Source organism: Zingiber officinale, chromosome 1A, assembly GCF_018446385.1.
Source record: "Zingiber officinale cultivar Zhangliang chromosome 1A, Zo_v1.1, whole genome shotgun sequence".
NCBI lineage: Eukaryota > Viridiplantae > Streptophyta > Magnoliopsida > Zingiberales > Zingiberaceae > Zingiber > Zingiber officinale.
Window position 1 is genome coordinate 6,728,075 of NC_055987.1, and position 17,465 is coordinate 6,745,539.

The 17,465-nt window shown below is 38.6% G+C and overlaps 2 protein-coding genes and 1 non-coding gene across 3 annotated transcripts; all 3 read left to right on the plus strand.

Moving 5' to 3' along the window:
* The first annotated feature begins 242 nt into the window (after positions 1-242).
* TRNAV-AAC lies at positions 243-316 on the plus strand. Its single transcript has one exon. It is a non-coding gene; the product is annotated as a tRNA-Val (tRNA).
* A 926-nt stretch (positions 317-1,242) lies between these two features.
* On the plus strand, positions 1,243-3,020 carry LOC122016667 (CBL-interacting protein kinase 19-like). Its single transcript, XM_042574054.1, has one exon. The coding sequence runs from the start codon at positions 1,357-1,359 to the stop codon at positions 2,785-2,787; it is 1,431 nt and encodes a 476-aa protein (XP_042429988.1). The 5' UTR covers positions 1,243-1,356; the 3' UTR covers positions 2,788-3,020.
* Positions 3,021-3,267: 247 nt separating this feature from the next.
* On the plus strand, positions 3,268-7,872 carry LOC122016673 (trihelix transcription factor ASIL2-like). The gene is made up of 2 exons (XM_042574058.1): positions 3,268-4,808; positions 7,576-7,872. Exon 1 carries the CDS (start codon positions 3,935-3,937, stop codon positions 4,796-4,798), a length of 864 nt encoding a protein of 287 aa, XP_042429992.1. The 5' UTR covers positions 3,268-3,934; the 3' UTR covers positions 4,799-4,808; positions 7,576-7,872.
* Positions 7,873-17,465: the final 9,593 nt, after the last annotated feature.

Here is a 17,465-nt window from a genome sequence, read left to right on the forward strand (position 1 = left end):
TTGTCAATGAAAAATGATTTGTTTAAATAATTTTGGACGAATAAAACTTAAAATTGGCGAAATTTTCTAACAATAATTGCATTATTCTGAAGTTGTCGATTTGTTTATTTTTTTTTTAATAAAATGAAAGTGATTACAACGTGTATTAATAATATTATAAAATAAATCTCTCGATATTTGTTCTTAAAATAACTTTCTAATTCTAAGAATAAGAATAAATATATGGTAACTACAAACAACACGGTGTCGTGGTGTAGTTGGTTATCACGTCAGTCTAACACACTGAAGGTCTCAGGTTCGAGTCCGGGCGACGCCATTATTTTTATCCATTTTATTTATTATTTATCAACCTACATGGGCCAATTCCGGACTGTTCTTTTTGTTTTTGGGCCGGTTGAATTTGGGAATACATTGCTCCGAGAAGCGTTTGAATTAGATCGATCCATTCCGTTCTACCTGTCACGATGGAATTGCATAAATCCTTGCCGTTTATCTGTACCAGCGCGAATCTCAAAGCTGTTGATCAAACGTATACACTGGTGAATATATATTACACGAACTTTAAATACTGTTATTTTATTCGTGATCATTCAGTCAAATTCATTTATGTCCAACATTCCATCCACAAAAATGTTTATTTCCAATTAATAATTTTTATTTTATTTGTTTTTGATAATTTAAGTATTTAAATTCACATATATTGATGGGGACAGCCACAAAAGTCTAAAAGAAATCTCAACTACAATTAATTAATAATCTTCCTGTGCCCTTCCACGTACTCTACAATTAAATTTCCAAAATCTTATCCAAAAAATAATGTCAAGTCAGCACCAAGTGTCAAGAGAATTGTTTTTTTTTTTTACAAATAAGTGTTTCTTTATTATTATTCCACTCCATAAATTAATGTATTTCACATTCTCTACATTGTTGGTACAAATGGATATGCACTCTGAACTAGCTTCGAATATAATTTAAGGTCAAATAAATCAGAGCCAACAGATATATTGTCTTCCTAATCCAAGAAATATTAAATTACCATATTATTATCCATACACGGATAAAATAAAACTCAATGAAATAATATTTAATATTAAAATATAATATTGCAAATATGCGACATCCTCAACGGCGACTTTTCATTATAAAAAAGAAAATAAATAAAAGTGGCAATTTGATGGACCGGTCTACTCGCTGTCGTGGCATCCACTCTTGTCTTTTTTATAACTGACTTCCTTGGCGCTTATAAATAGCAGCACATTCCCTCACCGTTTCTCTTCTATTACATCACTTCTCTTCTCCGTGGCTTCGATCGCTTCGAGGTGCCATTTTAGGGTTACGTTAAGTGTCGCATCTCCCATGGCAGCGTCGGCGCCGGTGAAGTCAGGGAACGGGGCGGAGAAGCGAGCGAAGAAGGAGCCGAAGCTGCTTCTAGGCCGCTTCGAGGTGGGGAAGCTTCTCGGTGCCGGGACCTTCGCCAAGGTATACGTTGCCCGCAACGTCCGCACTGACGAGCTCGTGGCCATCAAGGCGCTGGACAAGGAGAAGATCGTCAAGTGGGGGCTCGTTTCCCAAATCAAGCGGGAGATCGCCATCCTCCGGCGCGTCCGACATCCCTACATCGTTCAGCTCTTCGAGGTCATGGCCACCAAGACCAAGATCTACTTCGTCATGGAGTACGTCCGTGGCGGGGAGCTTTTCTCCCGCGTCTCCAAGGGCCGGCTCCGCGAGGACGCCGCCCGCCGATACTTCCAGCAGCTCGTCTCCGCCGTCGCCTTTTGCCACGCTCGCGGCGTCTTCCACCGGGACTTGAAGCCAGAGAACCTTCTCGTCGACGAGAATGGCGACCTCAAGGTCTCCGACTTCGGGCTCTCCGCGGTCGCGGAGCAGAGCCGCGGCGGGGACGGCCTGCTCCATACCTTCTGCGGCACGCCGGCGTACGTGGCTCCGGAAGTGCTTTCGAGAAGGGGCTACGACGGCGCCAAGGTCGACATTTGGTCCTGCGGCGTCATCCTCTTCGTATTGACCGCCGGCTGCCTCCCGTTCCGCGATTGCAACATTGTATCCATGTACCGAAAGATCTACAAAGGGGATTTCCGGTGCCCGCGGTGGTTCTCGGCGGATCTCAAACGGCTCCTCCACCGCCTCCTGGACACCAATCCCCGAACCCGGATCACCATTCCGGAGATCATGGAGGACAATTGGTTCAAGAAGGGTTTCCGCCATGTCCAATTCTACACGGAGGACGACCAATTGCATACTCTAGAAGACGCTTCCCAAATGTCCCAAGGCGATGCGGCATCCCTCTGGGAAACCGAATCCGATTGTTCCATCATCTCTTGCGCCTCATCAATACTCTTGGAGGAGAAGAGGAAGAGGCCCCGGATGTCGAGGCCGTCGACTCTCAATGCGTTCGATATCATTTCCTTCTCGAGGGGGTTCGACCTCTCGGGGTTGTTCGAGGAGACGGGAGACGAGACCAGGTTTCTCTCCCAGGAGCCAGTTTCCACGATCATAACGAAGCTAGAGGAGATCTCCAAGGCGGTAAGCTTCACGGCGAGGAGAAAGGATTGTCGAGTGAGCTTAGAAGGCACGAGAGGAGGAGGTGAAAGGGGGCCATTGACGATTGCAGCGGAGATATTTGAGCTCACACCATCGATCGTAGTGGTCGAAGTGAAGAAGAAATCAGGGGACAGGGGAGCTTACGAGGACTTCTGCAACAAGGAGCTCAAACCCGGCCTGCGGCACCTCGTTTTGGAGCCAGATTACAATGCCAAAACTCTGTCATAGCGAGCGCAATTCAACAGCACTAGTAATCGCTCGGAAAGGGAACGTCTGGACATTTTGTATATACAGCTCGATGATCTTAGTTCTGGCCCTGAGGTTCGATTTGAATTTTTGACTTATACATATCATTGAAATTGAACAGAACGACTGAACGACTAAGTTTTTCATAAACGTATGTTTGCAGATAAATTAGTATGTTTTTTTATATCTATTTTTAATTAAAAAAATCAACCCGGCATTGAATTGGAAAACTTCACCTCGGAGCAATCCCCAACTTTGACCACTATGGCCGTGGCTTCTCCTGGACCGTCGAAGCCCACATCCATGATATGAGCCCATCATTGATGACCAGAGTGTAGACCATGCTCACCTTCCTTCAATATTTATCAACCGAGACATAAATAATACAAAATTAAAAAGAAATATAATTAAGAAAAAAAAATGAAATTATAAAAGTCAATCCAATTCGAAGAGGAAATAGGGACAGCGCCTTGTGGTGGTCCTCACCTTTCTCTCGCGGCCGTCTCCTTCTCTCATTGCTTGTCTCTCGCTTCTGCTCTGACGCCTTTACCTTCCGTCCGTCCTTCCTTCCTTCCTCTCCGTGTCCCCCAAAACAAGCCGACGGCGACCCGTTGCTACCCGACAAACTTACCCACCTCATCGATTCCTCCTTCGTCCTTCCCGCTTCCCTATCTTCCCGTAAAATTCTCATCCGTCACCGGCTGTTCCCGGTGCCCCGCGCCATCCTCTCCTCGACCTAACCACCAATAAATTTACTCCCGTCCCTCCGTCCCGCCTTCCCCGTCAACCCACAACGCGCCCACTGAACCAACGGCGGTGATGCGTCGTCGCCCCCATGGACCCCGCCTTTTCGCACCCCAATCAGCGCGAGAACGTCGGCGCACGCGTCTACCGGCGACTTCCGCTCTCGTGCTCTTCACGTGCCTCCCTTCCCTCGCCAGCCGGCGCCCCTCCCTTCCTCGCCGCTCCCCCACCTTCTTTTATTCCTCTTTCTCTCTCTGTCTCCTTCCGTCAACAACACGGCAACCGAATAAGAAGGGCAAACATCAAGGAGGGAGGGGGAGAGAGAGAGAGAGAGAGGCGATTGAATCGGAGACGGATCTCTGGGAGTTTGCGGTAGATCGATCTGATGGAGAGGAAGGAAGGGGGGCCGTATCGGCCGCCGAACCCGGCCTTGCCCTACCGGGAGGATTGCTGGAGCGAGGGGGAGACGTCGGCGTTGGTGGACGCCTGGGGCGACCGCTACCTCGACCTCAACCGCGGCAACCTCCGCCAGAAGCACTGGCAGGAGGTCGCCGATGCCGTCAACTCCCGCCGCGGAGCCGCCGGACGCCGCCCGCCTCGCACCGACGTCCAGTGCAAAAACCGCATCGATACCCTCAAGAAAAAGTACAAGATCGAGAAGGGAAGGATCGCATCCGGCTCGGTTGCGGCCGTCAGCCAGTGGCCTTTCTTCTCACGTCTTGATACCCTCATCGGATCGTCCGTCGCCGCCGTCCCCACTGCACACTCGGTGAAGAAGCGCGCTTTGTCGCCCCCTCTTGCTTTGGCGCTCCCATACCACCGAAAGGGCGCGCCTTTGCCTGTCGCGACATCCTTACTGCCGTTTGATTGGAAGGAAAAACGCCCAACAGCCGCCGCCCTTGCTGTCGATGACTCAATCTTCTGGCGGGCGGCGGCGGCGGCGGCAGCGGCAGAGGAGGATGATGAGGAGGAGGAAGAGGAAGCGGAGGAGGATGTTGGGTCGCCATCCGGGTCTTCAGAAAGAAGATGCAAGAGGGCTTTGGAGAGGGAGGGAAACGAGATCCGTGAGCTTGCTAGGGCGATAGAGAGATTTTCTGATATATACGAGAATGTTGAGGTGGCGAAGCAGCAGCAGATGATGGAAATGGAGAAGCAGAGAATGGAGTTCGACAAGGAGCTAGAGTTCCAGAGGATGCAGATGTTTGTGGATTTACAAGTTCAGCTGGCCAAGATTAAGCGCACCAAGTGATCTGATACTGGTAAGCCAAAATCGTACTTTTCTTTATGTGGCTTTGAAATGCCGTTATTATTGATAGTACCAATGAAGAACATATTACCTCCATTCCAATTAAGTTATTTCCCTTTTATTTTTTTACATTTAAATATGTTGAGCTGCGGATAAGATTGATGTTGATATGTTATGAAAATGAGACAATTTGATGCATACCAAGGTGTTCATGCTGCCAAATATGCTTTTAGGAAAGGTATCCTTTGAGAACTGAACCTACAAATTTACTTTTTTTAAGTGTTTGATAATTTAGAGGGCACGAGCTTAAATCAATTATCAATATTTTAATTTGATATCTTATTTAGTTGTATTTAACTAATGGATCATGGAAAAATTATGTTCTCATCTGTTACATGGGGTTTTAATCCCACTCTTGTAGAGTTTAGAAACCTACAAAATCACATAACACGAGTTTTGTTTATTTTCCACCAAATGATCTGGAATCAAAACTATCATACAAAATGAAGGCTAACTGTATCGGATTAGCACATGATGGCTAGCTTTTACCTTGGTTCCTATAAGCCGATTGTGATAATCACACTTTTAAGTCTCTTGATTATCGAGTATCATCTAGTAAGCAAGTTCAATTTGTTTTGTAGTAATAATATGCATTATCAGTTTTTCTTTATCGGTGTTGTTTAGTGGGCTACAACTTCAGGACAAGAAGAAAACACTAAAACAAAGACACTATCATAGCTAGTGCTCTCTAACACATTGGAGACTGGTGTGACCATGTGAATGATAGGTTAATGAGATTTTTAATTGCAAATGTGGCAGCCGCATGGCTAAATCCTTGTTTGAGTTTCAGTTGTGATGGCACTATGTCCTTAGTTATCTTTCCAGGGACCTAAATTGATGTTTGTTGTGCCTTGGGCATGACCAAAAACAACCAAAATGAACACAATTTATTAGCAGTGAGCAGCTGATGATAACTCCCAACAGACAACGTAGACAATCAATGAGATGATTAAATGGAATCACATGAACACTGAAAGCGGATGATTTGCACGATTACAACACACTTCTATTAAGGTAACTTCAAATATAGTACTTGATAGGGTTTGCATTGCAAAGTTTCTGCACAATTCTATCTAATGAACAAAACCCTCTTTAGGACATAATTGAAGGTAACAACCCGTTGGCAACCCATGACATCCCAGGGCACCAGATTCCAAATTTTGAATTCAAAGACCAAAAACTAAAAATTATTATCAAGTTGGCGAAACTATTCACCAGGACAATCATTACCACCTGAAGTCTACTTGTTCACTTGGTTGAAACATCTGCCCACACATTGCATGCACAATGACCTAGCTGTGGGTGGTGTGACATGGTAGCATGTGTCAAAGTTTTATGTCTATTTCAGTGCATGGATTGCCCATGCAGTTTGTCTTGTGTGTGTGCTCCTGTCTGTCCTCTATTCTCCGCACACAATCTTCATTGCACTGCAGCCTGCCTATGTACAATATGGTGTCCATGGTCTATCCACCACTCCCATTGCTACTTGCCACAAGCCACAACTCATTTCTGTGCTGTAGCCTTGCTGTGCCCACCAGACTTTGTTTGATTTCCTCTAGTGTACAGGAAACTCATATCCACCACTGCTGGACCCAAGCAAGGCAGTTGAGCGACTTGCTTGGCCTTCTCAAATTGAGGACTTGGAAGCGTCATAGAAGGCATCTAAAGTCTACATGTTTGGTGACAACATGATTGCTATGTTAATGTTATTCTTGTCATATATTTACGGGTCACCTAGAATGAGTGAGGGATATCTAGCCATTGTTATTGAGATTGTTTAAGGATATTGAGAATGAGGTCTCTAGGTCTTCACTTGTCGCATAAAGGCGCATTAACTATTACCATGGTAGGTTAAGAAAGTGTTTCTTATTTACCTTTAAAACTAAATACTTGGTACAATGACAGCATGGCAACATAATTAGTTACCATCACTTGATGGCTGGAATAAGATCCATGCCCGTGATCCAAGTAGTTAGGACTCATGGCTTGTAGTTGTTGGTTAGACTTAAGAAAGAACATATGAGAACCTTATCTTTATGAATAATGATGTTGGTTAACAAAATTTGACAAAGATTCAAGTCTCGTATGATTATCATTGATTAACTTAATTGGATCACTCTAAGCATCTTCTGTCTTCTCAGAGGGGATTAGCCTTAACCTTGCTTTTTTTCCCCAGTGTGTTATTTTATCACGCCCTGCCCGTGTGCCAAATTCTCAGTTGAAAATAACTTGTAAGAAGGAGCCTTTCTAGATTGCCAATATCAACTGCATGGTCCACTATGTATTCCCTAGATTTCTGGATAAGACGGCAAAAGAACATGGAGACTACCTATTGCTGGTCTTTGGTAGTTTGATAATCTTTTAAGTCTGTGTAGCATGTTATCCTCTGTGTGTGTATGTGCATCGCCCATATCATGACCATTGCAGTTATTTATGAATTCTCTTGGACTGTTATCACATAATTCGTTCTCATTCGTATCCAGGATTTATCTGCACACCATGGATATCTTATCTTTACTTGTGAAGAAAAGAAAAAAAACTATCGTAGCAAACATTGTTATCTCAAAAGAGGAAAATACAAGAAACTTGATAAATGAATAGCAAATGATTAAATATTTTACATGTGATTCAGATCATTTCTTTTCTATTGTATGTGACTGATATGATTCTGTTTGTATTGAACTAGTGTTCTGATATTTGCTTATTCTGCTCTGCTGCAGGTGGTTTACATGTAGAAATAACTCAATTAATTACGTCACTACTTGGATGCATGTTCAATCTATCCTACCCTCGTCCGAGTGGAGGTGTTTGTGTTTTTATTTATTTATTGTTCGGCATCATCAGAACCATCGAATTATAAGATAGCTGTAGTTGGTTTGGTAATTTAACTTGAGACAGATGCTTGTCTGCACCACCCAGTAGAAGTGACTTTTCCTTTTGTTAAACATAATTTGCTGAACTAGATTCTGTCTCGTGGAAGTTTTCGTGATTTCAATAGTATCTTTTTGGTTGCCTAACTTTTGTCCACTGTCATACTAACATCAATTAGGGGGAAACAGATGACAATTAGGATGTAAATGTATAAATCTAAAAAGAGAAAATTAGAGCCTGCTTTATTATTATTATTATTATTATTATTATTATTATTATTATTATTATTATCCAACTTAATGAAAAGTTACACAAAATGTTTATATAGTTAGGTTAAAATACTAAGAAAAAGATTAATCTATCGTTAATAGTTAATAAATAGAAAAGTTTGATAATAATAATATAATTTAACATTGCCCTTTAAACTCATGATGTTTCAGTTAAAAATATTGAAAATTTATTAGACAAAAAATGAAAGTGTGAAGGGATTGTGTCTTGATAAATATATAAGTAATTTGTAGACTAGAAAGAATGTGATGGTGTTAATTTAAAGATAATGGCGAGTAATGTGATAATTAATTTTAATATATTTTATTCGCTCATGAATAATTGAATTGCGCGTAATTTGAATAGTACTTTGATTATCACAATATAATAGAGTAAGTTTGAAGAGAGATATCAATATCCGCAAGCAACCAACGCAACTAAATTGTCTCACAAATAGTTGAGGTCATGATACGGTACTCGACTTTTGTAGAAGATCTAGAAATAATATTTTATTTTTTACTTTTCCAAGAAATGAGAGAATCATCGAGAAAAACGCAGAAGCCAGTGGTAGACTTGCAATCCGTGGTATCAACAACTTAATCAGTATCAGAGTATGCACGGAACTCTAGAAATGAAGTAGAAGGAAATAAAAGATTTTGAAATTGAGTGCCAATGATACTTAAGCATCCGAAAAATAACAACCTAATGAACTGTAGTTGGTACAGTGACAAATTGACTAATCACATGAATAGTATACACAATATCTGAAAGAGATACGGTGAGATAAACCAAGCTCTCAACAATAATTTGGTACAGACTAGGATCCGACAAAGATGAACTATCAGATGGAGAATACTGAATATTAGTCTCAATAGGAGTATCAACAACTCTATTATCAGTAAGAAGTGCACGCTCAAATATATCATATATATATTTTAACTGAGATAAAAGGTAACCTTTTAGGGAATATGCAACCTCAATGTCCATAAAGTAGCATAGTATACCTAAGTCTTTCATAGCAAAATAACGAGCCAACTCAGACTTCAAAGAAACAATTTCATTAAAATCATTATCAGTAATAATCATGTCATTAACATATAACGATAAAAGAATACAATCTGTATTGGTACATCTGACAAACAATGTTGAATCATGATTACTAGATGAAAACCAAACGAAATAATCATGGTAGAGAACTTCTTAAACTAAGTGCGAGGTGCTTGTCTGAGACCATAAAACACTTTATGAAGCTTGCAAACTTCACTAGGTTGGTGTGAATCACTAGGAAGAGGTGTCATATAAACTTTTTCATGAAGATTACCATTTAAAAATATTCCATCTGAAATATTCTCTATCGACAAACAGAAGCACCAACAATCAGAGTACTAACAGTCGTCATGTTTATAAGATGAGCAAATATTTTCTTATAATCCATGTCTTACTCCTGAGAATAATCTTTAATAACAAGACGAGTTTTGTATCGTTCAATAGATCAATTAGATTTAATTTTGATCTTATATACCCAATTAGAACCAATAGTATATTTTTCGGATGGCAACGATACCAAATCTGATGTATGAGTATGATGCATAGCAGTTAGTTCCTCAGTCATAATATCCTGCCAATGTATTACGAATATCTTCTCTATAGGATACAGACTCATAAAGACAATGAACAGATGCAACAAATAAAGCAAAAGAACGAGAATAATAAGAGTAAGCAAAATCTAGTAGTTTAGTAGACTTACGAACATGAGTGGACTGATTAAGGTGGAGAGAAGGATTATCTGCAATCTCAGGAGATGATTGGGTAGTGGCAGAAGGAGGAGCATGTGAAGCGGGTATCTCAGGAATCAAAGTACCAGATTCAGTTGAGCTATCAATAGGGGTTTTGGGTGAAGCTTTCTCAGTGTCAGTATTAAAAAGATCAATATAAAATAGATCTAACTTCATATTATGGGAACTAGCTGGAATAGAAAAGAATGAGATATGCTCAAGAAACACATCATGATAAGAGATATACAATTTTTAACTAACGAGATCAAAGCAAAGATATCCTTTTTGACCAACATCATAATCCAAAAAGTCACACAGAGCAGACCAAGGGACTAACTTATTATACTCGACATGTGGACGAAGGACGAAACAAGTACAACAAAAAACACGCAAAGAGGAATAGGTAGGAGTATGCCTATATAATTTTTCAAAAGGTGACAAACTTGAATTGTGTGAGGTTGGAATTCTATTAATTACATGAGCAGCGGTAAGGATTGCTTCCTCCTAAAAGACACTAGGAACACTAATAGATAATAAAAATAGATGAGTTGTTTTAACAAGATGTCTATATTTCTGTTCAGCCACACTCATTCTGTTCAGGAGTATCTGTATACGAGGTTTGATGAATAGTATCATCATAAGCAAGTAAACATGAAAAATGATTTGAAGTGTATTCACCTCCCAAATCATAAAGAAAGCACTTTATGATACTAGAATGCTGAGTTTTCACAGGAGCTCTAAAGTTATTGAAAATGATAAGATAATCAGATCTGTGTTTCATAAAATAGACCCAAGAGTAACAAGTGCAATCATTAATAAATAAAACATAATACCTTGACTCCCCTTTTGTAGGAATAGAAGAGGGTCCTCACACATTAGAATGAATAAGATCAAATGCAGCAAAAGAAAAAAAGAAAGACTTTTAGAAAATGATAAGGTAGAAATTTTGGCCAATTTACAACCACCACAATCAGAAATATCAGAAATTTTTAAAGGTCCTAATACACCTGTAAAAGATAAAAAATGCAAATAAGACGCTAAAACATGACCTAAATGAAAGTATCACGACTCAAATGAAAAGATGATAAATCCACATTCGAAACTACAACATCTGATATTTTGAGTTGATCCAAAACATAGAGTCTTCTTTGCCTACGGCTTGTCCCAATCAACTTCTGAAATCGTGGGTCATGAACATAAGAATTGGATGAAGAAAAAGATATTAGATATCCATATTTATATAATTAACTAACAGAAACAAGATTTAAAGTAAAACTCTGAATGTAATAAGCATAAGTAAAAGATAAACAAGACATAATACTTGAACCAATATCTACTAATGGTATAAGAATACCATTAACAGTCACACTAGATATAGATAAACTGAGAGAAAAAAAATAAAAGATAATAAATTAGATGATATATGATGGGAGACACCAGAATCCAAAACCCATAAGGATAAGGTATACTTGAAATATCAGACGACGATAAACCTATATGAGAGGAAGCTAGCATGGTAAAGAGTTGTGAAGCAAGGAACTGTTGAAACTGTTTAAACATATACGGATTAAGTTTTCATAAATCATCTGTACGATTAGGTATAGTGATAGAACAAATAATACTCAAAATAATCAAATTGTATAGATATCTTGACACAAATTTTTTATATAGTTAGGTTACATATCTAGAAAAAGACTAATATATCCTTAATAGTTAATAAATAGAAAAATCTAATAATAATAATAATAATAATAATAATAATATAATCTACCAAACTCAATACAGCATGACAAAAACACCATTTCTTTCTATCAAATTATCCATAAAAGTTGTGGACATGATTAATAATTTTTCAATCAAACTATTAAAACATGAAGGCTTTAATATCATATATAAATCTAAAGAAAAAAAACTAGGGTTTGTTTTTTTATTATCATCAAACTTAATGAAAAGTTACCTACAATGTTTATATAATTAGACTAAAATACTAAGAAAAAGATTAATATATCCTTAATAGCTAATAAATAGAAAATTTTAATAATAATAATAATAATAAATCTCGGACGGTGAGAAGGTTGAATCACTAGTATGTTTAAATCAAAATTGAGATCTGCATAATTCGAAAAATAGTCTTAGACACTTGGAAAAAGTAATCAGTTTTTTATGTCAAATATATTTTAAAACAAAATCAATAATATGAGTCTAAAAAAACCTATTTTTTATTCTGTTCGCATGTTAAAATAAGATGAACGGAACAAAATTATTTATATAACATTATTATTTTTTAATATGACAAACAAAATTATTTATTATTTTTATGTCAAAATTATTTTTTAATATAAAAATTGTTTTCTATTCTATGAACTAAATTAGTTCATAAATTAAGAGATACTTTTTTATTCATTTAATTTTTAAAAAGTAATAGTTATATTCTTTACCAATAATATTCTTATTCTATAACATCGGGCAACTACACCACACTTGTAAAACAAAACTTATTTAAATTATCTTAAAATTTTAATTATTATTTTATTTAAAAAGCACAGTAATTCAAACACAAGCCAACCTAGACTAGACTCAGGGTAGATACAGAGAATTTTTTTTAAAATAAATATGAATACTAAACTTATTAAAAAAATAGGTAAAAAGTAAAAAACTAATTTTTTTTAAAATAAATATGAATACTAAACTTATTAAAAAAATAGGTAAAAAGTAAAGTTTTTTACAAGATTAGATGAGAGTAATTAATATCCAGGATTTAAATCCCGGTAATTATTATTTATTAATTTATTTTCTCATAGCCGGGATTTAAATCTGGCACTTGCTTTATTTACATTTTTTTTTTACATAATCGAGATTTAAATCCCGACACTTGTAATTTTTTTCAACGGTCGGGATTTAAATCCTGGCACTATTTTTTAAAATATTTAATTTTTTTGAATATTTTTTAATACCGTTACAACTTTTTAAATTTTTTTGCAAAGTTAATTTTTTATTAAAATTATAATTAATAAAATTAATTTATAAAATATGTTTAAAAAATAATAATAATTTAATTTATATTTATTAAATATATTATAAGTTATTTAGCAAATAATTTCAATAAAAATAAAAACAATAGGATTTAGTAAATATATTTAAGATTGTCACGTCTAAATACGAGAAGAATCGACATTTATATTATTGGGTAGAAAATTTGTCACGTATAAATATAAAAATATTTATTAAATATGCTACAAATTATATTCAATCGGTACCACATTTCGAACGTTGACGATTTCGATGTGGGAAGAATCGTTTGGGAAAAGGAATTCTACCACTTATATTATGCTCATGTGTTTGTTGGAGTATATCATCGTTATCTGCTTCATTTCCAACCTCTTCATCTTTCCTATAATTGTCCTCTTGTGGATCATCGTCATCAGCTTCAGATAAATGAGAATGCATACTAGATATATCTACCGATTGAAGGTTAGACATTGTGGACATGTGTTTCATTTGAAATGGAGCAAAAATATTTATAGTCCCAATCTGCCCTAAAAATGAGATGCCAATCCAAATATTGAAAATTCTAAAGTGGTCGGGTGGCCAAAATCTCTATAGGTTGGCAACGATGATAAACTCAGAAATGACTTTGAAGATGATTGGAGATTCGAGTGCTCGCCAAACCCACCTGATGTGGGATAACCGCCAAAACTTGTACGGGCGGATGTGAATGAAGATGAGCCAACTTGTATCGATAGATCTCTCCAGACTGGCGATTCAGAAATAGTATCATAGCTCATACGAGGAGGATCGACATACCTTTGCCTTGGTTGACGAGTTCTCGGACCTCTACCTGATGGCACATTAGCGGTAGGAGTGAACCTATAATTAGGAATATGTATATCGTCTTGAATGATATATTCACTTGGGTAGTCCATGTATCTTCGCTGCTCTCCGAAAGCACTAAGAATAGCCCTAGCCATTCGGTTATGTTGTCATCCAATCGAAGCATTATCTAAGCACGAAGAGATCTATGCTCTTTCGTGAGTATCAATCTAGCATAAGAAGAAAAAAGAAATATAATGGTTGTTAAAGTGTAATTGAATATTAATTTGTGAAACAATTAGAGAGTTTGGTGATATCTTACACTTTCTACATGAGTGGCCCCCTCGAGTATCTTCGCGTTACTCGCCTGTACTGACTATGATAGTATTGGGTCAATAAACTAGTGTTACTGTGAACTACAAATTTTTGACGGTTATTCCAGATGTTAATCTCCTTTGCCCATTCAACCCTTCAATGAGCCTCATACTTTCCCTTTGACTGGTTGAATGATAACCAAGGAGGAATAGGAATAATCTTGTCTGAAAGCTAAGTCAGATGGAGCGACTAGATGATGTGGCTGGAATGTTGACCGAATTACTATGGTCCGGAGGAGGGGGGGGGGGTATGATGAGTTATCCTTTATATTGACCAAGTCGTCAGAAGGTCTCTATTCAACGCTATCTACAGACAACGACCGGGTTGCCCCGGTCCTTGATACCCCAATGCTCGAGGAAGGTTCTAAAATATATAAACAACCAAATAAATAGTAGAATCTATTGGGACCAAAATGTAGCTAGAGGGGGGAGGGGGTGAATAGCTCGTCGCGATCGTCGTGCTCGTCGTTGCTCGCTTCTTGGGATGATGTGCAGCGGAAATACAAGAAACACAAACAACAACGCTAACTCTAGGCATTTACTTGGTATCCACCTCAAGAAGAGGTGACTAGTCCAAGGATCCACACACTCACGTACCCTCCACTATAAAAACACTCCTCGGTAACTACCGAAGGCGGAGAAGCCTTACAACCTCACAATAAAACAATGAGAAAGAAAGAAGCAAAAATACAAATGAATCTTACAAGATTATAATGAAAACCCTAGCTTCTTCTTCTTCTTGTTGTAACTCGCCTCTTGACTTGGTTGAGCCTCCAAGAACCTTCAAGAACTGGCGGTGAAGAAGAAAAATCGCTATAGAGATTTGCTGTGATCGCCTGTGGAGAAGAGAGGAAGAACTACGCAGAAAAACGCTCGCCAACGGCTTTATCTGTGCCAACGGTCGAATCCCAATTGATTGGATTGCTCCCAATCGATTGGGGAGGTTTTGGATCGATCAGTTGATCTATCCAGAGCGCCTCTGTGCTCTTGGAATCGCCCTGAATCGATTACCTGATCGATTCAAGGCTTCTCGAGCGATTTCCAGCGCTCCAATCGATCGACCGATCGATTGGAGGTTTCAATCGATCAACTGATCGATTCAGAAGCTCACTGTTCGCTCAAAAACTCTCCCAATCGATCACCCGATCGATTGGGGAAGTTTCAATCGATTACCCAATCGATTCAGCCCATTTCTGCATGAATTCGCGTCAACCAATCGATTGACCAATCGATTAAACCCCCCAATCGATTGGCCAATCGATTGGAAAGTAGAAAACTGGATAGAGCTTGAAATTAGCTTCGTTTCGCATCCGAGATCACCTCATTCTGATATCCGAGTCAAATGTTATAGCCTTCGGAAGTTTACTACGTCCGAACTTCCTAATTCCATGCCAACTCCCTATTGGACTTACGACCGCTAAGAATTCGGTCAATTTTTGACCCATCTGGACTTTCTCTTTGCGCCAAGTGTCCGGTCAACCTTGACCCACTTTGACTTACCATCTCATGCCAAGTATCCGGTCCTCCATGACCCACTTGAACTTCCTTCCACCAGATGTCTGGTCATTCTTGACCCATCTGGATTTCCTCTTGCCAAGTATCCGGTCAATCCTTTGACCTACTTGGACTTCCAAACACCAGGTGTCCGGTCAACCTTGACCCACCTAGATTTCCACATGCCTGGCTTCACTCACCAGGTCATTCCATCTGCCTAGCTTCACTCACTAGGTCTTCCACCTGGTTTCACTCACCAGGATTTTCCCACTGTCCGGCTTCACTCACCGGGACTTTCCATCTGCCTAGCTTCACTCACTAGGACTTTCACCTAACTTCACTCACTAGGACTTTCACCTAACTTCACTCACTAGGACTTCCCATCTGCCTGACTTCACTTACCAGGACTTTCACCTAGCTTCACTCATTAGGATTTCTCAGTCAAGTATCCAGTCAACCTTGACCTACTTGACTCTCCTTCACAATCTCCCCACATGAACAATTGCACCTACAATCTTCATATATTGTCTCAATGTATTGTCAAACATCGAAACTCAAACATCAAGACTCAAGCTTGAGCCAACTCAAGCTTAGTCAAACAGGTCAACTTTGACCTAGGGATATTGCACTAACAATCTCCCCCTTTTTGATGTTTGACAATACCTTTAACTTAGGCTAATCTCATAGCCTCAACTTTCTTCATGCCAATGTATGAATGATGGTTTCCTTCATTCTTCCCCTTTCCTAGAGAGCAAACTCCCTCTTTAGGTAATGAAGGCCTAACTTAACCACACATTCTCCCCCTATTGGCATACACAAAATCTCTCCCCTTGAAGAGTTATCCAACGTTGTTCACAACTTCACTCTTGGCTCACAACACAATAATGAAAGTCCCATACATTTCATTTTCCTTAATGCTCACCCTTGAACATTACCACTTAAACAATGAAGATATCCACTCTCCATTGTATCCAAATGCCCAACCTTGAGCATTTTCACAAAAGAAGGTTAACCACCTTCCAAGGTGTATGGAAAATAAATTTTTATGTCCTTAAAGAGTAACTCCCCCTAAAGACATGCACGTAACTTCTGTCATTGCACCAACAATGACTTGGAATCTCTAAACATATAGGAAATCCAAATTTAGAAGTTCTGAGGTTCAAAAATTCAATATTGAAACCAAACCTCAACCTAAACCTCTACTTAGTCTTCCTTAACCAATCCATCCTTGTTTTCATCATGAAAACTCCCACTAAATGTATACAAATATGTTTTGAGGGGTTAGGAGTGGTTTTATAGACTAAAAATAGTTAGAATGCTGAAAGCAAGCTTTCCCAGCCAAAATCAACATCCTCAATCAATTGGAGTTGGGTCCCAATCGATTGAACCTGCCTGAATCGATCCACTGATCGATTCAGCTAGTGTGGATCGATCGGTGGATCGATCTAGCGAGCTTCTGCTCGCGAGAAATGTCTTCTCAATTGATCGCCCGATCGATTGAGGCACTCCAATCGATCGGGTGATCGATTGAAGCTCTGAAATTGCTGAAATTCCATTTTAGTCAACTTCAGAAACTCCCCAAAAATTCTACAGAATTCTAAAAATCGTGAAAATTCATGTAGACACTACTTAGGGGATATACTATCAAGGAAAAATAGTTTTCTATGAGAATACTTTCTATTTTCTAAGATTGACACAAACTTGAAAACTTGTAAAAATTTTAGTGTTTTCTTCTAGTTTGTGTCTAACATTTCAATGATGATTACTATCAAAAGATAATCTTCATCAAGGTTTTCTAAAAGGATTTTAAAATGATTGTCAAAATCAATATCCAACCATATTTTTTGAGCTCAATGCACATGACTTGTACATTAGCTTTCCCAATGATTGGAAAACACATACCTATGTGTTTTAATGAACTTAAAACTCAAAAGAATGCACTAAATCAACATATTGAGTTTTGTTCATCATCCTAACATCTCACTTATATCTAATGTGCACTAAAACACATACAAGTCA